At 39.0% G+C, this 20,991-nt stretch overlaps 1 protein-coding gene across 1 annotated transcript in view; it reads left to right on the forward strand.

The window, feature by feature from the left end:
• TFDP2 (transcription factor Dp-2) overlaps positions 1-20,991 on the forward strand; it is a 203,214-nt gene that overhangs the window by 60,585 nt on the left and 121,638 nt on the right. Inside the window, exon 3 of the mRNA XM_068990236.1 lies at positions 3,881-3,947. Coding sequence (XP_068846337.1) covers positions 3,881-3,947 — 67 coding nt within the window. The remainder of the gene's footprint in view (positions 1-3,880; positions 3,948-20,991) is intronic.

A 20,991-nucleotide genomic window follows, 5' to 3' on the forward strand; every position in this document is an offset into this window, starting at 1 on the left:
AACAGCCAGCAAGACTCATTGAGTAATTAGGACATGGGGACAGGGAAGAAGTTAAAGACTTCTCAGCATTTGGCTTGTGTAACTGGGTATGTGGTTTTGCGGTTTCATGAGAAGAAGATCTCTTGGGGAAGTACAGGATTTTGTGGCAAACTCAAAAATTGTTTTGAACATATTAAAGTCGAGGGACCTGAAAACATCCAGCTGGAGAAATTGGCCAGCCAGTTAATGATAAATAATGACTCTGGAGCTGTAGGGAAACCTTGGGGCTGGTTATAGAGATTTTGGAGTCATTTCATATTAGATTATTTTAAAGTGGGGGGGACTCCATGTGATTATATAGTTCACGCTTGGGTAGAGAATGCATCAGGACCAAGTTCTGAATACAGGGATTCTCTAGCAACTGCGGAGGAGGAGAGGCAGCAAAGGACAGGAGAAATGGACAGAAAGGAAGGAGAGCATGACCCTGATGATGTGGAAGCCAAGTAGAGAAAGTGTTTCAAGAAGGAAGGAGTGATAATTGTATCATATGCCACTGAAAAATGACTCTTAGATCTGGAAGAGATGGCCCTGGTTTTATGGGAGCATTAATAAATGTACGTGAAAAAAATTATGTGTCAATATTTACATTCTTATTTTCTGTTTCTCATTTTGCATTTCTCGTATGAGAACAGTCTTGTGAAGAGTTACTTTTGCCTTAGTTCAGTGCCATTCTAGGTCTTTTATGGTTGTAGGTGTTAGAAGCCCTTTTCAAAATAGCGCAAAGAGTGGCATTTTTTGATTGGCACAACTGAAACATCTGGAGTACTCTGGCCTCAAATATAGCTGCTTTCAGGGGATCAAATGAGGAGCATGAGAGCTCTGTCTCCTTTTTCCAGCTTTTGGCTCTGTCTGGTGGCAGAATAGCCTACACTGGCGTCCTAATGCTCAATCTCAGAAGAGAGGAAGTTTTTTTTTTAGCTTTTATGTTTCAGATTCCATGGAGGAGCTTTGGTTGACCCTATTTGGCCCACATTGTTAGACAAGTCATTGTAGAGAAGGAAGTAGGGTTCCATACATGGTTTGCTGCCTCACCATGGGTCATGGGGCCACCCAGGCTGTCATAGCACAGTTGAGGCTCTAAGGTGAACATCCCACCAGACCTGCGTGGATTGTGTGATGGATCCCTTTGCAAAAGGAAGTTCTGCAGAGCTGGTGATACATTGTTCGTATCTGGGGTAAAATTAAGTAGTACCAAGTAGTATCTAGTATCCACTGATAGGGCTTTCCCAGTGGCTCAGTGATAAAAGAATCCATCCACCTGCCAATGCAGGAGACACGGGTCCAGTCTCTAGGTTGGGAAGATCCTCTGGAGGAGGACACAGGAAACCACTCCAGTATTCCTGCCTGGGAAATCCCATGGGGAGAGGAGCCTGGCGGGCGAGCGTGCATGGGGTCGCAGAAGAATAGGACACAACTGAGTGAGCGAGTGAGCGCACTGATCCTCTTCTTGACCAAAAATGCAGGTGTGTTTTCTCCTGAGTTCACTTAGTGTGCAATAAAGACGTGAAAGATAGTTTTTTACCTTGTCAAAGAATCTTTTAAAAATATGTAAGCCATGATATTCATTATAAAAATTAGAAAATACAGATAAAGAAACTAGTCTAGAGATTAGAGATCATATACACAAATGTGCGTGTGTGTGTGTGTGTATGTATATATGAACCAAAATCTATATATAGTTTTTCAATTTATTTTTGGCTGTACCACGTGACATGTAGAACTTCCTCTACCAAGAATTGAACCCGTGTCCCCTTGCAGTGGAAGCATGGAGTCACAGGGAAGTCCTACACACACACACACACACACACACACACACACGCATATATATATATTTTTTTTTTAAATAAAAATGAGGCCAGATTGTTTTGTAACCTGCTGTTTAGTGTAGTCTCTATGATGAGTATCTTCTCCTGTCTTGATAACTCTGTTGTAACATCATTTTAAATGGCTTTTTAATATTATCTGTTCTATGGACCTTACACCAGTTTCCTAGTATTGGCCATTATTTTCATTTTTTTTCCCTTTTTAAACTTTTTTTATTTTTGTCAACTCATTGGGTTATTTCTGTGAAACAAAAATCTTACAAAATTACTTCCCCAAAGGGTGTATACTTTTTAGGGGACCTTTGATTCATATTACTAAATTGAATCTCAGAAAGACCACCAGTTGTATATTCACCATTGGTATATGAAGGTGCCAGTTCCCCCTTATTTTCTTTTTAATCTTTGTCAATCTAGTCGCAAAAGATGGTGTGTAATTTGCTTCATTTCTCTGATTGCTAGTTAGATCAAACTGGTATTACATATATTATCTATATACTCACTGGTCATTTGTGTCTCTCATGAATTGTCTACGTCAGTGTTAAAGTAATAAACCTGTTGCCCTTTGAGTTAACAACTCAGACTTGAATACTGCTTTGCATTAATGAACATGTTTACATAATTTTTTAATTTTGTCTAAAGAGCTGCCTGAGTTTGTTGTATGTGTATGTATTGTCATTCCCCTGACAATGTTCCATGAACACCTTGCTTGTGAATGAATGGTAGAGATAAACTTTGAGCACAGATCATCTCTCTTTGAATCCTGTTTTCTTTTGATTATATCAATCTGGGACATTAAAAATCAGTGAAATTATAATGGTATTCTTAGGGAATAGCATTTGACTCAAACATTTAAGCTTTGGACATCTTTTATTCAATAGGCAATGGCTGCTTACACTAGGCAATGCAGTGTTTGAATATCCAGATTGAAAACTTTTTTCAGGATCTTATTTGATGAAAAATTTTATGCAAAACGAGTTTACTTTTCTTCTCTTGATCTGTGACACATTATATAGAGAGATCCTTTTTAAATACATAAAATAAGGAAAGAATAGCTAATATTTTAAAATGCCTTTCCTCGCCAACTTCTTCTACTCTCAAATGGTTTACTTTTTCTTTGAACCTTTATACTTTGTTTATGAAAACAGAAATTAATATATTTTTGAAGTTTGATCTTAAACATTTTAACAGTATTTATCTAAGCTCTAAATACAAACAGCTCCTCTCCATCCATGAGACCCGGTTTACACCCATGGTTGATTTAGAATTGACCTTTATCTTTTCAGAGTATAATCTGTTGGTTACAAGGCACAGATGTACATCTGCTTAAAAGTTTCCAAATTCGTTTGCTACTTCACTCTGCAGAAGTTGAGCAGTAAGAGCAGGTGTTTAAACGTAACAGTAATCCAGTAACCGTGAACTCCAGATTGTGCATGTGTGGTTTTAGTTGAGGTTTTTGCCGTTACCTTTGTATAATAACAAAAAGGTATAAACTGATGCTTTTGAAGTTATTGTAATACTTGGATTAAACAATTCCATTGTATTAAGCATGGAGTGTATTAAAGGCTGTCTTTGCCTTCTTTGCTTTCTGTTTACAGTAGAGCACCAACAAGAGTTTTGCCTTCCTTTTCTTTTCATAGAAGAGTTTAAAAAGGAGAGGCGTGTTGGTGGCCAGCAGTGAGGGTGGAATTTTGGTATATGTTTTGGCAGCTTCACAACTGCTACATTACTTGCTTAAGAAAAAAAGCCATTAGTAAAATGTGTAGATCTCACTTCTGCTCATAAGTAATGCTGTTTCATTAACTTTTATCTTAATGTGGACAATGCCATATTTTTCCCATTTCGAGCAGTACGGCAGCATTTTAACCCTGTTCTTATATCTGATATAATTAACTCATCCTTATGTGACTATGTATAATATTTGATATGGACCTCTGGTGGGAGGTCATTAATAACGGCTTATTAAGTGATCACATACTATTTAAAATCTTATTTATAATTTTTTAAACTATTTTATTCAGGTTGGTTTGAATTCTACAAATGCAGAACTAAGAGGATTTATAGATCAGAATCTCAGTCCAACCAAAGGTAAGGACAGTTGAATAAAATTTTTCTGCATCAGGCTAGTTTTGCTGCATTTGTTTCATAAAAAACGCAGCTACATGAAGAATTACTTTGTGTATAATAATAATTATATAATATTACTGTGTTGTCATGACCAAATAATTTTTATCCTTTAAAACTCAGTTACCTCTGAGAGATGAACAGGAGAGGGTGTGTGTATGTGTGTTTGTGTGTTTGTTTTGAGAGACCCTACCTTCAGTGATTTAACTTGTAAAGAATACAGTAGAATGAATGAATATATGTAATTCCTTTTTCTAATACATAGTTTACTGGAGGAATGTGTATATCCGAAATCTGACGCACCAGTACAAGTACTTGTGCAGGACACTGTCAGTATCTTTAAGCAATATCTTTTAGTAAGGAGAAATAATATACTGAAATCTTTGTGGTTGAAATGATATGATGTTTGGGACTGGCTTCAAAATAATCCACTGGGGAACAAAGAGCAAAGTAAGTGGATAGATATGAGTTGGTTAATTGTTTAAGCTGGGTGATAGCTAGATGAGGTTTCATTATTCTTTTCTCTCTTCCTTTGCATATGTTTGAATTTTTTCCATTGTACATATGCAAAGGTGGAAACAAAGTGTCTACTACTACAGTGCAGATAGCTAGGAGAGAAACATCAGCTTTCTCAAAGGCTTTGTCTAAGGTGGACAGAAGGCTAAAGAAATCTGTTTCAGTATAAAAATGTCCAGCTTAATAGTTGTAGTGGTCTCTAGAAGTATTCTAAGAATTTAGAAGTATTAGCAAGCAGAGAAAGTGGTACTTGAAGCCTTGAATGCTTCTCATTTTTTCCTCAGTTTTCTAAATTGTGGTAAGATACACAAGACACAAAGTGAACACCTCAGCCATTTTTAAGTGTATGATTTGGTGGTATTTAAGTACATTCATGTTATGCCACCATTATCACTATTCATATCCGTAACTCTTCATCTTGCAAAACTACAGTTCTGCACCCATTAAACAGCTACTCCCTATTTCTTCCTCCTCTAAGCCTCTGGCAAGAACCATCCTACTTCCTGTATCTATGATTTTCACTACTCTGCATACCTTGTATAAGAAGAATTACACTGTATTTGTGTTTTTGTGACTGGCATACTTTGCTTAGTGTCCTCAAGGGATTTCCTTCCTTTTTTAAGGCTGAGTATTATTCCTTAAAATAACTGTAACTATGTACCACATTTTGCTTCTCTGCTCACCTATCTATCGATGGACATGTTGGTGCCTCTATATTTTAGCTACTGTGAATGATGCTGCTATAAACATGAGAGTAGAAATATCTTTTTGAGACCCCGCATTCAGGTCTTTTGGATATATTCATAGAAGCAAAGTTACTGGGTCATATATTAATTCTATTATTTTTAATTTTTTTGAGGAATTGGCATTTCAATTTTCACAGAAGCTATGCCATTTTACATTCCCATCAACAGTGTACAAGGGTTCCAGTTTCTTCACATCTTTGCAAACATGTATTATTTATCAGAGGCAACCATATGTAAAGTGATATGTAAAGTGTATGTAAAGTGATATCTCATTGTGGTTTTGATTTGCATTTCCCTAATGACTAGTTCAGTTCAGTTCAGTTCAGTCACTCAGTCGTGTCCGACTCTTTGCGACCCCATGAATTGCAGCACGCCAGGCCTCCCTGTCCATCACCAACTCCTGGAGTTCACTCAGACTCACATCCATCGAGTCAGTGATGCCATCCAGCCATCTCATCCTCGGTCGTCCCCTTCTCCTCCTGCCCCCAGTCCCTTCCAGCATCAGAGTCTTTTCCAATGAGTCAACTCTTCGCATGAGGTGGCCAAAGTGCTGGAGTTTCAGCTTTAGCATCATTCCTTCCAAAGAAATCCCAGGACTGATCTCCTTCAGAATGGACTGGTTGGATCTCCTTCAGTCCAAGGGACTCTCAAGAGTCTTCTCCAACTAGTAACATTGAACATTTTTTCATGTGCTTATTTGCTATTCATTATCTTTGTAGGAATCTCTATTCAAGAAAACCCTTGCCCATTTTTTAACTGGATTATTTGTGTTTTGTTGTTGAGTTCTAGGAATTTTTTATACATTCTGGATATTAATTCCTTATGGGAGAAATGATTTGCAGATATTTTCTCCCATTCATTAGGTTATCTTTTTGCATTCTTGACAGTATCCTTTGATGTGCAAAAGTTCTTTGATTTGATGAACTCCAATTAATCTATTTTTTGTTGTTGTTGTTGTTGCCTCTGCTTTTTGTCATTTCCATTAAATGATTGCCAAATCAGTGTCATGAAGATTTTCCCTAGTGTTTTCTTCTATGAATTTTATAATTTTAGCTCTTTAAGTTTAGGTCTTTGATCCATTTTGAGTTAATTTTTGTATATGATATAACTCAGAGTCAAACTGATATCCAGTTTTCCCAATAGCATTTGTTGAAAAGATTATCGTTTGACCATTGAATGATCTTATTAACACCCTTGTGAAAAATCAACTGGCCGTATATGTGAGGATTTATTTCTGGGCTTTTTATTCTGTTCCATTGGTCTATATGTCTGTCCATATGCCAGTACCATAATGTTATAATTACTGTAGTTTTGTAGTAAGTTCAAATTCGAAAAGTGTGAGTCCTCCTGTGAGATTTATTTGGCTATGTAGGATCTCTTGCAATTCCCCATGAATTTGAAGTTTATATTTTCCATTTCTGTGAAAAAGGCTGTTAGGTTTTTTTTATAGAAATTGCATTGACTCTCTGGATCACTTTGGTTGGATCTCTTGCAATTCCCCATGAATTTGAAGTTTATATTTTCCATTTCTGTGAAAAAGGCTGTTAGGTTTTTTTATAGAAATTGCATTGACTCTCTGGATCACTTTGGTTTTATTGACATCTTAATAGTGTTGTATCTTCTTATTTATGAACATATTCAACTTAATTTAAGTAATTACTTAAAAAATTTTTTTAATTGGAGGATAATTGCTTTGCAGTGTTGTGTTGGTTTCTGACATAGAACAAAATGAATCAGCCATAAGTATGCATATGGCCCCTCTCTCTTGAACCGCCCTCCAACCCTCCGCCCTGTCCCACCCCTCTAGGTTGTCACAGAGCACCCCATTGAGCTCCCTGTGCTATGCAGAAACTTCCCACTAGCTAGCTGTTTTGCATATGGTGGTGTGTATGCTTCAGTGTTACTCTCGCCATTCATCCCGCTCTCTCCTTCCTCTGCTGTGTCCGCAAGTCTGTTCTTTATGTCTGTTTCTCTTTTCCTGCGAGTAAATAGGTTTATCGGTATTTTTTGGATTCCATATATATATATACGTTAATATATCATATTTGTTTTTCGCTTTCTGAGTTTCACTCTGTATAATAAGCTCTACTTTCATCTGCCTCACTGGAACTGACTCAGATTTGTTCCTTCTGATAGCTGAGTGACATTCCACTGTGTGTGTGTGTGTGTGTGTGTGTGTACATACAACTTTACTTCTTTATCCATGTATCTGTCGGTGGGTATCTAGTTGCTTCCATGTCCTAACTATTTTACACAGTGTTGCAATGAACATTGGAGTACATATATCCTTTTGAATTATGATTTTCTCATGGTATGGGCCTAGTAGTGGGATAATTTTACCATTTCTTTTTGAAGTAATGAAAATGTTCTGGAGATAGTGGTTGTAGTTATACAACCTTGTGTATATACTGGAAACCACTGAATTGTACACTTTAAAAGATAAATTTTAGTGTATATGAATTATGCTGTGGTTAAAAACAAAAAAAAAATTTCTTCAGCTTAATCTCAACTTCTGGCTCTGATTTATTCTCCCCATCTTTATCAGACTTCTTGGAAGAAGTTGTATACACTTATAGTCCCATTCTCAGCTTTTATTCACTTTTCTGCCTGATGTCGTCTGGCTTTAGACTCCATTAATTCTTTGAAACTGCCCTTGGTTTTGTCTTTTTTTGTTGTTGTTATCAGCTTTTAACACAGTTAATGTGTCCCCTCTTTTTAAAAATAGCCATATATAGATAGATAGATAGATAGATAGATAGATAGATAGATAAAATTTTGACTGACTTATTTATTTGGCTGTGCTGGGTATTAGTTGCGGCACATAGGATCTTTTTCAGTAGTGGCATGTGGGATCCTTAGTTGCACTATGTGGGACCTAGTTCACTGACCAGGGATTAAACCCAGGCCCCCTGTATTGGGAGCGCAGAGTCTTAGCCAGTGGGGAAGCCCCTAAAAAATAACCTTTTAATTTTACAACAGTTTTAGATTTACAGAAAAATTATAGAAATAGTGCATAGAGTTCTCATAAACCCATCACTCAGTTTCCCTACTGTTAATATCCTACATTAATCTAGTACAGGTTTTACAGTTAATGAGCCAATATTGATACATTATAATGAATGGAAGTCCAGTTATAGGTTTTTGAGAGAAAGACTGCGGAGATAAAGGTCCATTTTCATTACAGCATAATCAAGGGTGTCAACATGGCTTGCCATTATTGTTGTGAACCTTGATCATTTACTCGGGTGACACAGTCACCCTTCTCCTTCCCCCTTTCTGCACACCATAGTCTTTGGAAGAAGTCAGTATGTGGGGTCACACTTGAGGAGTGGAGAGTTTGCTCCTCCTCTTGACTTCTTTGAGTTGTGAGCATCTACATAATTTATTTGGATTTCTTCCATCCTAGATTTGTTTTTTCTTCCTTATTCGTTTGTTTGTTTATACCAACATGGACTTACAGGTATTTAGTTTTTACTCCAGGTCATAGTCCAGTACTGTTGGATCGGCCAAAAGTTCGTTCAGGTTTTTCCATAACATCTTATTGAAAAATCCGAATGAATTTTTTTGCCAACCAGATATTTTTGTTGGTTGGTTTTTTGCTCAAATCATTAAAACTATGGCCATTGGAAGTGTTCAGTTGCTTTTCTGTGTCCCTTTGACATATTTCCTGCCCATTCCTCAGATCAGCCATTTCCCCAAAGAGTCCTGACTGCTTTTCATAGAGAATGTTGTTAGAACATCAGGATCTTGGTGCTGAGTGAGCGATTGTTCCTGGGATGGTGTCTTTCTTTTTGAAATCGCTGTTTTTCTTTGTGTTTGTGATACCATAGTTTTTAAGTCTTTATAGGAAGCAGTACAGTGTAGTAGCTAAGAACAAGGGCTCTGGCAGTTGAGGGTGTAATCCTGGTTGCATTTCTTATTTTTGTTGGTTGTTTTCAGTTGCTCAGTCATGTCTGACTCTTGAGGCTCCCTGGACTGTAGCCCGCCAGGGCTCCTCTGTCCACGGGATTTCCCAGGCAGGAATACTGCAGTCGGTGGTCAGTTCTTTAACCAGGGCATGTTTTTGACCCAAGGATCGAACCCATGTCTTCTGCATTGGCTGGTAGATTCTTAACCACTGAGCTATCTGGGAAGCCCTTGGATTTCTTATACCCAACAGAAGCTAAACCTGAGCAAAATGATCTCTCTGACCCCAGATGTCTGTAATGATGCAGGTCATGATGGTAAGTTGCTCATAGCATCTGTGAGGATTAAATGAGATAATGTGCATACATCACCTAGTACAGCACCTAAGACACAGTCAGCATTCAGAACGTGCTTACCCCTTTTTCATCTTTCTTTTTGGCCATTCCCTTCAGTCTGCTCTCCTAGCTCTTCCGTTTGTCTTCTAAACGTTAGTGTTCCGTGGGGTTTTTGTCTTGGGTTTTTTGTTTTCCTCACCTTGTACATTTTCCCTAGGCAATCTTATCTATTCTCATTGCTTTAGTTTTCATTACTTTGTATATGGTTGATTCTCAAATCTGTACCTCTGGCCTAGACCTTTGTCTCGAGATTATGTATATTCAGCTGCTAGTTGGACACCTTCAGTTGAATAACTTGTACACATGTCAGTCTCTGTCTGTAATTAAAGTGATTATTTCACCTTCTCAAAACCCATTTCCCCCTTTTCTTTATCTTATTGGACCGTAATACCTTCTACCCTTTGCCCAAATCAGAAAGTATCATCTTTGCCTCCTTTTTTTTTCCTCTCTCTTTGGCATCAGATCCCTTGGAAGATTTGTTGATTCTACCTAAATATGTCAGTACTTCCCACCCATTTTCTTTATTCTGTTGCTATTATCTTAGTTCAGACTACCATAAGCCATTTCCTGGATTACTGTAGCTATTTTATTTACTTCAAGATTCTATGTTTCTTTTCTGTTTCATTCATTGTATTATAGTTACATATATTTTCTCAAACACAAATCTGAACAAGTCTTCCCAAGTTAAATACATTTTTTGTCCCTTATTGCCCTCAAGATAATGCCCCGACTCCAGTTTAAAAGGTCCTTCACATTGCAGTTCTTGCTTTCCTCCTTAGCCTTAGCTCAGATGTTGATGCCTCTTGTCACACTGAACTGCCCTCTGCCTGTCGCTGCCTCACTGCTCTGCCACCCCTTCTCCTGTCATCCCTTCTCCCGCCATCCCTGTCTCTGTGTCTCGCTGTATCCTCTTCTCTGTACATATAATATTATTCCTCTCTGACACCATGCCACACTTCCCTCTTGATAGATGCATGTTCCGTCTGGCTCATTTCTTTTGTGTTTTTTTTTCAGTGTTTATTTATTTTTGACTGCCCTGGGCCCTTGTTGCTGCAAGTGGGATTTTCTTTATTTGTGGCGAGTGGGGTGACTCTTGGCTGTGGTGTGCAGGCTTCTTTTGTTGCAACTCATGGGCTGTTAGAGCTCGTGGGCTGTGGCCCGCAGGCTTAGTTGCTCCTTGGCATGTGGGATCTTCCCAAACCAGGGATTGAACCTTTGTCCCCTGCATTGGCAGGTGGATTCTCAGCCACTGGACCACCAGGGACATCCCCATCTGGCTAATTTCTGTTCACTCCTAGCATCTAAATTTAAATCTTATTTCTACTCAGCCCATAAAACTCTTAATACTCTCTGCTCACCCCTATTGCAGTATTTGTCACACTAAATGTTAATTACTGGTTTATTTATTGGTCCCCACCTAATTCCATGAAGTCAGAGAGTTTTTATTAGTCATCATTGTTTCTCTGGGATAGATATTTCAAAGTAGCTATCCCAAATTGGAACTTTGTTTATGTCTTTCCTTTGACCTGTAATCCCTTTGGCCACTGGGCAAATTCCTATTTACTGTTAAAGTCTATCTGATTGTGGATTCCTCTGTACCTCCTTGTCACTGTACCTCCTTTGTGTTAACCTTTGGACCCTGCACATATTTTATTCTTGTCCTTATCACATAATATTGTATTTCTTTATATGATTTTCCTTTTCTTTTAATAGACTAAGCTCTTTAAGCTCAGAGTTCATATTTTTGTCTTTAGAGTCTAGCTTAGCATCTGGTACAATTATACATACCCAGTAAATTAAAAAAATTTTTTTAATTGAAATGTAATTAATTTACAATACTGTTAGTTTCTGGTATACATCCAGGTGATTCAGTTATACTTATAAATACGTTATTTTTAAGAAACCTTCAGTGTTTTTTGAAGCAAAGCACTAAGGTATTCAATGAGGGAGGTTCCTGAGCTTTTTGTCTTAGGGCATCTGTCTCAGAGTTGGAGGTCTAAAATTTACTTAATTAGTTAAGAACAAGCCTGAAGGTCATTGTATTCTGTCATAACCGTGCAAACAGCAGATGATTTAAAAGCAGTTGTTGTGTTATTTTTTAAAATGAGAGGAAAAACATACTGTAACTCAGGGCTTTATTATCTATGATGTTGAAATCCCGGTGGCACCTTTGTGGAGATCAGGGATTCCTCCCTTATCTGGGAGGCACATGCTGTTTCTTGGGCTGTAAGAAGTGGTTCTAGCAAGGAAAAGAGGCCATATTTGCCTGTAAGCTATATGCCATCCTCCGGCAGCTGCCGGATCAGCAGCTGCTGTGGGCTGACGTGCAGATAGATGAGACCTGCCCCATATCCTCCTCTTGTTCCTTTATGTCCTTGGGAGAGCAGTGCCACCTTGCCACCTCCTTCTTTGCTTAGACATAAACTTTAAAATATGCATGTCTCTTACTGACGGCCAGTTCCACACCATCCAAAAGACTGCATGCAGTAGCTTCCATCTATTGAAATGTCTATTGAAATGTCAGCCTATTAAAAGGAACGCAGCAGCTCAAAGGAAGGGATCAATTCAGGTCAGTCGCTCAGTTGTATCCAACTCTTTCTGATCCATGGGGTCACATGCAGCATGCCAGGCTTTCCTGTCCATCACCGATTCCTGGAGTTTACTCAGACTCACATCCATTGAGTCGGTGATGCCGTCCAACCATCTCATCTTCTGTCATCCCTTTCTCCTCCCGTTCTCCTCCCGCCTTCTATCTTTCCCAGCATCAGGGTCTTTTCTACTGAGTCAGTTCTTCGCATCAGATGGCCAAAGTATTGGAGTTTCAGCTTCAGCATCAGTCTTTCCAATGAATATTTAGGACTGATTTCCTTTAGGATGGACTGGTTGGATCTCCTTGCAGTCCAAGGGACTCTCAAGAGTCTTCTCCAACACCACAGTTCAAAAGCATCAATTCTTCGGTGCTCAGTTTTCTTTATAGTCCGACTCTCACATCTATACGTGGCTGCTGGGAGCCAGCGTGAGGAATCCCGCCCATGGCAGTGGTCATGAGGAAGGAAGCCAGACAAAACGCAAAGGCGTGATCTAGCTTCAGGGGTTCCCCCTGAGTTTTTCCAAACATCTACCCCCAAAAAGCAGAGTCTTATTGCATATAAAAAGAATGTCTCAGTCTGAACCCCATTTGGATGGCTCTCTAACTTGCCTAACAGGTTCCCCCAGACTTTTTACAATTTGTGAATTGTTTACAGCCCTCCAACTGAGAGAGGCACAAAGCTTAAAGCATCTTAAAGATACAGAGCCTTATAAAGAGCTAAAAATCATATTGGTGATGGGTTTTCACTGTTGACTCAATGACTGCTGCCAGGCCTCCATATTCCTTATCTTTTAGGCACCTGAGGGATATTAATCAATGTAATTGGGATATAGAAAAAGGAATATAGTAGTTTTGATGTTAGCAACACTAGACTTTTGAGTTAATTACTTTTCTTTGTTATATATCACTGCACTCCTCTTGTGTCCTTGCTATGTAAGAATGTAACTTTATTTAGTGCTTTCTGAGAGTGGCACCAGACTTTGGGAAGAACAACACAAGTAAGTCTTCTGGTTGACAAACCCTTATCAGAAAAGGGCCATAAAATGTTAATTGGCCCTCTGGCCAAAAGATGATGTAAATCACCTAAGACTTGTGTATACAACTAGGTATGCAGAGAAAAAAGCCTGGTCTCGATAAGAGTCAGGGCTGCTGACGCTGCATAATTTTATATTATCCATTGATGTCTATGTACAAAAAAAGGTATAAAAGGCCTTTCTGGACAATAGGGGATGGGCCAGTTGCTGGACTGGTTTCCCCTGTGTCTCCTCTTTACTCTATTTTCTGACTGAATTCCCATCTGGAATGGGGAGGCTCGCCACATCTACTAACTTGCCCTGGCTTTTAAGTCCCATGAGAGAGGGAGCCCAAGGAGGGGAACCCTCCACTATTCAAACGAGCGCTGGTGGCCTAACGTAGATGGTGCAAACTTCTTGTCCTAGAGTTTTATTGGTTTTCCACATAAACCAAGTTATTCAGCCTCTTTTCTCCACTAAATTTTCCTACTATACTATTTCTTCATAATTTCTTTAATATTTCTAATTAAATAAATAAGTTTTCCTCGCCCACGCTGTCCCCGCTTCGAATTACCCTGGATCCACCGGGGCTGGACCCTGACACGTGACTACTGGAAAAACCATAACTTTGACTAGATGGATCTTTGTCAGCAAAGTAATGTCTCTCCTTTTTAATATACTGTCTGGGTTAGTCATAACTTTTCATCCAAGGAGCAAGTGTCTTTGAATTTCATGGCTGCAGTCACTATCTGCAGTGATTTTAGAGCCCAAGAAAATAAAATTGGTCACTATTTCCATTGTTTCCTCATCTGTTTTCCATGAAGTGATGGGACCAGAAGCCATGATTTTAGTTTTCTGAGTGTTGAATTTTAAGCCAACTTTTTCACTCTCCTCTTTCACTTTCATCAAGAGGCTCTTTAGTTCCTCTTTTCTTTGTGCCATAAGGGTGGTGTCATCTGCATAACTGAGGTTATTGATATTTCTCCCAGCAATCTTGATTCTAGCTTGTGCTTCATCCAGTCCAGCGCTTCTCATGATGTACTCTGCATATAAGTTAAATAAGTAGAGTGACAATATACAGCCTTGATGTGCTCCTTTCCTGATTTGGAACCAGTCTGTTCCATGTCCAGTTCTAACTGTTGCTTCTTGATCTGCATACAGATTTCTCAGGTGGTCTGGTATTCCCATCTCTTTAAGAATTTTCCACAGTTTGTTGTGATCCACACAGTCAAAGGCTTTGACATAATCAATGAAGCAGAAGTAGATGGTTTTCTGGAACTTTCTTGCTTTTTCTGTGATCCAGCAGATGTTGGCAATTTGATCTCTGTTTCCTCTGCCAGCTTGAGCATCAGGAAGTTCACGGTTCACGTACTGTTGAAGCCTGGCTTGGAGGATTTTGAGCATTACTGTGCTAGTGTGTGAGGTGAGTGTACTTGTGCGGTAGTTTGAGCATTCTTTGGCATTGCCTTTCTTTGGGATTGGAATGAAAACTGACCTTTTCCAGTCCTGTGGCCATTGCTGAGTTTTCCAAATTTGCTGACATATTGAGTGCAGCACTTTCACAGCATCATCTTTTAGGATTTGAAATAGCTCAACTGGAATTCTATCACCTCCACTAACTTTGTTTGTAGTTATGCTTCCTAAGGCCCACTTGACTTCACACTCCATGATGTCTGGCTCTAGGTAACTGATCACACCATTGTGATTATCTGCGTCATGAAGATCTTTTTTGTACAGTTCTTGTGTGTATTCTTGCCACCTCTTCTTAATATCTTCTGATTCTGTTAGGTCCATACCATTTCTGTCGTTTATCGAGCCCATCTTTGCATGAAATGTTCCCTTGGTATCTCTGGTTTTCTTGAAGAGATCTCTAGTCTATCACGGGATAATCAGAATCCTCCTATGGAGGCAAAACTAGCAGAAAAGGTAAGAGAAAGCAAGAAAGGGGAGTGGAGACTTAAGAGGGTATAGTTATAGCACAAAGAAAGTTGTTTTGAAACTAAAAGTATATTCAAAATCCCATCATGAGAAACGCTGGGCTGGAAGAAACACAAGCTGGAATCAAGATTGCCAGGAGAAATACCAATAACCTCAGATATGCAGATGACACCACCCTTATGGCAGAAAGTGAAGAGGAGCTAAAAAGCCTCTTGATGAAAGTGAAGGAGGAGAGTGAAAAAATTGGCTTAAAGCTCAACATTCAGAAAACGAAGATCATGGCATCCAGTCCCATCACTTCATGGGAAATAGATGGGGAAACAGTAGAAACAGTGTCAGACTTTATTTTTGGGGGCTCCAAAATCACTGCAGATGGTGACTGCAGCCATGAAATTAAAAGACGCTTACTCCTTGGAAGAAAAGTTATGACCAACCTAGATAGTATATTCAAAAGCAGAGACATTACTTTGCCGACTAAGGTCCGTCTAGTCAAGGCTATGGTTTTTCCAGTCGTCATGTATGGATGTGAGAGTTGGACTGTGAAGAAGGCTGAGCGCCAAAGAATTGATGCGTTTGAACTGTGGTGTTGGAGAAGACTCTTGAGAGTCCCTTGGACTGCAAGGATATCCAAGCAGTCCATTCTGAAGGAGATCAGCCCTGGGATTTCTTTGGAAGGAATGATGCTAAAGCTGAAACTCCAGCGCTTTGGCCCCCTCATGCGAAGAGTTGACTCATTGGAAAAGACTCTGATGCTGGGAGGGATTGGGGGCAAGAGGAGAAGAGGACGACCGAGGATGAGATGGCTGGATGGCATCAGGGACTTGATGGACGTGAGTCTGAGTGAACTCCGGGAGATGGTGATGGACAAGGAGGCCTGGCGTGCTGCGATTCATGGGGTTGCAAAGAGTCGAACATGACTGAGCGACTGAACTGAATTGAACTGAAGGAGGATTGAAAATAGAATATGGCAAAGATGTACTGTAAACAGAACAATATCAATAGCAAATGAATATACTAATAGCATCAAGGTGTTAAAAGGACAAAGAGAAATATGCATTGTGACAAAAGGAACAGGAATCCAATTTTCAGAAAATGAGCAAAACTTTTGAATAAACTGTTCACACAAAAATATTAAGGGTTCTTAATACATGAAAAGGCACTATACCTAATTCATAAACCATACATAATTTAAAATTACACTGAGTACCATTTTTCACTCTATAAGATTGGGGAGTATTAAGAAATTTGATAAAATACTGTTGTCAAGGGTGTAGGATCATATACCATCTTATACTGCTGGTGACAGCATAACCTTTATGGGAAGCAGTTTCATGCTATTTATTAATTTAACATTCACATTACCTTTGAGCCACCTGTCTCTTTTTAGGAATGCATTCTACTGATATGCTTGTAAATTTAGGAAATAACACTTAATTTTTGCAGTATCATCAGTTCAGTTCAGTTGCTCAGTGATGTCCGACTCTTTGTGACCCCATGAATCGCAGCATGCCAGGCCTCCCTGTCCATCACCAACTCCCGGAGTTCACTCAGACTCACGTCCATCGAGTCCCTGATGCCATCCAGCCATCTCATCCTCGGTCGTCCCCTTCTCCTCCTGCACCCAATCCCTCCCAGCATCAGAGTCTTTTCCAATGAGTCAGCTCTTCGCATGAGGTGGCCAAAGTGCTGGAGTTTCAGCTTTAGCATCATTCCTTCCAAAGAAATCCCAGGGCTGATCTCCTTCAGAATGGACTGCTTGGATATCCTTGCAGTCCAAGGGACTCTCAAGAGTCTTCTCCAACACCACAGTTCCAAAGCATCAATTCTTCAGTGCTCAGCCTTCTTCACAGTCCAACTCTCACATCCATACATGACGACTGGAAAAACCATAGCCTTGACTAGACGGACCTTAGTCGGCAAAGTAATGTCTCTGCTTTTGAATATACTATCTAGGTTGGTCATAACTTTTCTTCCAAGGAGTAAGCGTCTTTTAATTTCATGGCTGCAGTCACCATCTGCAGTGATTTTGGAGCCCCCAAAAATAAAGTCTGACACTGTTTCTACTGTTTCCCCATCTATTTCCCCTGAAGTGATGGGACTGGATGCCATGATCTTCATTTTCTGAATGTTGAGCTTTAAGCCAATTTTTTCACTCTCCTCCTTCACTTTCATCAAGAGGCTTTTTAGCTCCTCTTCACTTTCTGCCATAAGGGTGGTGTCATCTGCATATCTGAGGTTATTGGTATTTCTCCTGGCAATCTTGATTCCAGCTTGTGTTTCTTCCAGTCCAGCGTTTCTCATGATGTACTCTGCATATAAGTTAAATAAGCAGGGTGACGCGTATAGGGAAATACTGGCAACACTGTAAATCCTTCAGTAAAGTGAAGTGAAGTGAAGTTTGCTCAGTCGTGTCCGACTCTTTGCGACCCTGTAGACTGTAGCCCACCAGGCTCCTCTGTCCATGGGATTCTCCAGGCAAGAATACTGGAGTGGGTTGCCATTTCCTTCTCCAGGGGATCTTCCCAATCCAGGGATTGAACCCAGGTCTCCCACATTGCAAGCAGACGCTTTAACCTCCTAGCTACTAGGAAAACCCAGTAAGATCTAGTTAAATAAATTATGTTCAATACATATAATGGAATATTACACAGATGTAAAATTGGGAGTGAGAAAGCTATGTACGAATATACAGTATCTGCAGAGAAACATTAATGTACAGAAGAATGTGCTGAATAATCATTTGTTTAAGAAGAAGCAATAGGCAAACATATGATATAAAGGTAGACATAAATAATATATGAAGAGGCTTGACATTCCACTATGAATCCCCAGTGATCCAAACAGTGTGGTATCCACAAAAATAAAATCGATGAATGGAATGGAACAGAAAGCCCAGAAAAAGACCTACACAAATACATTCAACTCAACTTTTTACAAAGGAGGCAAGACAATTTAAGGGAGAAGGGAGAGTCTTTTCAACAAATGAGGTTGGAACAAGTAGATATTCACATGAGGAGAAAAAAAAAAAAGAATTCAGACACGGACTTTGCACCTATCACAAAATCAACTCAAAATGGATCATAGACCTAAATGTACACCTTAAAACTCCTAGAAGAAAAATAAAAGAAAATCTAACTGATCTTCAGTGTGGTAATGACTTTTTAGATACAACACAAAAAAGCATGATCCATGAAGAAATTGGGCTTTAATGTTGGATTTCATTAAGATTAAAACTTCTGTGTGAAAGATAACCTTTCTCTAACTACTAGATAAGGAGTGTAAGTCTCTGTCTATCGTTACATTATACATGTTTTGGGTGGTATCAGTTCTCCAAGCTTTCTTCTTTAATATTGTGTTGACTATTCTGGATCTTTTGCCTTTCCATGTAAACTTTAGAATCAATTTGTTGATAATCCACAAAGTAACTTACTGGGATTTTAATTGAGATTGCATTGAGTCTGTACCTCAAGTTGGGAATAACTGATACCTTACTGATATTGATTCGTCTATTCATGAACATGGACTTATCTTTCCATTAATTAGATCTTTGATTTCTTTCATCACAATTTGATAGTTTTCCACATACAGATCTTATACATAAGTAGTGGATATATCTTTAAGTTTTTCATTTTTGGTGCTAATGTAAATGGCTTTGTATTTTTAAACACCAGTTATAAATGGGCTCCAAAATCACTGCAGATGGTGATTGCAGCCATGAAATTAAAAGACACTTACTCCTTGGAAGAAAAGTTATGACCAACCTAGATAGCATATTCAAAAGCAGAGACATTACTTTGCCAACAAAGGTCCATCTAGTCAAGGCTATGGTTTTTCCTGTGGTCGTGTATGGATGTGAGAGTTGGAGTGTGAAGAGAGATGAGCGCCGAAGAATTGATGCTTTTGAACTGTGGTGTTGGAGAAGATTCTTGGGAGTCCCTTGGACTGCAAGGAGATCCAAGCAGTCCATTCTGAAGGAGATCAGCCCTGGGTGTTCTTTGGAAGGAATGATGCTAAAGCTGAAACTCCAGTACTTTGGCCACCTCATGGGAAGAGTTGACTCATTGGAAAAGACTCTGATGCTGGGAGGGATTGGGGGCAAGAGGAGAAGAGGACGACCGAGGATGAGATGGCTGGATGGCATCAGGGACTCGATGGACATGAGTCTGAGTGAACTCCGGGAGTTGGTGATGGACAGGGAGGCCTGGCATGCTGCAATTCATGGGATCGCAAAGAGTTGGACACGACTGAGTGACTGAACTGAACTGATAAATTGCTGGTATATAAGAAAGTCGTTGACTTTTATACATTAGCCTTGTATCTTTTAACCTTGGTATAGTCATGCATTACTTTCAGTTTTTTTAATGGTATTTTAAATTTCAATTTCTAGGTTTTCTTTGCTACTATGTAGACACTGGTGGTTTTTATACTTTTTTGTTACCTGCTCTCTTCTGAATCTTATTTTTAGTAACTCTTACAGATTCTTTAGGATTTTCCACACATACTCTCATGTGATCTGTAAATAAAATTAGTTTAACTTTTCCTTTCCAATTTTTATTTCTTTTTCTTTGTTAATGTCACTGATTAGGACTTCTAGTTCAAAGTTGAGTAGAAATGGTGAGAACAGAAATTTTTGCCTTGTTCCTGCTCTTAGGAGGAGGAAATTATGAAGTCTTTTTTTTTTTTTTAAGTCTTTTATTATGTTAGTGAGGCTTCCCAGGTGGCTGAGCGGTAAAGAATCCACCCGCCAGTGCAGGACATGGGGATTCCATTGCTGGGTTGGGAAGGTCCACTGGAGAAGGAAATGGTGTCCTTGCCGGGAAGTCCCATGGGCAGAGGAGCCTGGCTGGCTATAGTCTACAGGGTCACAAAAGAGTCAGACACGACTTAAGGACTAAGCAACAACAGCATGATGTTAGCTGTAGAGTTTTTATAGCTGCCCTGCATCTGGCTGAGTAGATTTCCCTTCTAAGTTTGTTGAATGGTTTGATAATGCGTGGTGGTTGGATTTTGTGAAATGTCTTTTTCTGCACCTATTGTAGTGATTATATGGTGGGATATTTTTAGCTTTGAATTTGGTGAATTACATTGACTTTTACATGTCACAAAAACTTTGACTTCTCTGCAGAAACACCACCTGATTTTGAGGGAAGCTTATGAATTATCTATTTGGAGAATATGAGAGCCTGTTTTGTACTATTTTTAATCCCACATAATCTAGAGATGATTCTAAAGTTCTTATGTTGCAGCAGGAAACCAGTTGAGGTTAGAGTACATACATTTATAGAGAACCAGTTATTCAAGTTTTATGACATTTTTTGAAAAGATTTTCACAGCTTGGGAACAGAAATAAAAGAAAGCAAACTTGTGGGCAAGGCAGTAAGAACAGAAGGAATTCGGAGTTTTCCCAAAAGTGTGGTTGGAATGGCTCCTTGTAGAGACCATATGAATGCATGTCTGCTGAGAAGGGAACGTGAGAACTTCATTTTCTTGATGAGCAAAACTTTAAAAGGAACTGGAAAAGTGAAAGGGTCAGGAACTGGTGTTACAGATTATTTCAGTGCTCAAAATGTTAAAGGTAGAGTAGCTTGTATATTTTGGAATTATATATGGTTATATATATATATTATGGTTAATTAAAGGGGCTGCTAACAGTTGCCAGTATTCTTTTTTTTTAAATTAATTTCACAAGTTTAAGTACTCATATCTAGTAAGCTTTTGTTTTATTTTGTACTACTTTACACAGTAGGTATAAGCAACATTTGGTTGCTATTTCTATAAAAATTCTTTGGCAGGCTTCTAAATCTGAGGTCACATTAGGGTAAGTTTGGCTGCTTTTGCTGTGTGGGGCTTAGTGAGAGATTATATTTTAATAAACACAGTGAATGGTTCTGGCTTTGCCTTTTG

This window comes from Capricornis sumatraensis, chromosome 1, assembly GCF_032405125.1.
Source record: "Capricornis sumatraensis isolate serow.1 chromosome 1, serow.2, whole genome shotgun sequence".
In the NCBI taxonomy this organism is placed as follows: domain Eukaryota; kingdom Metazoa; phylum Chordata; class Mammalia; order Artiodactyla; family Bovidae; genus Capricornis; species Capricornis sumatraensis.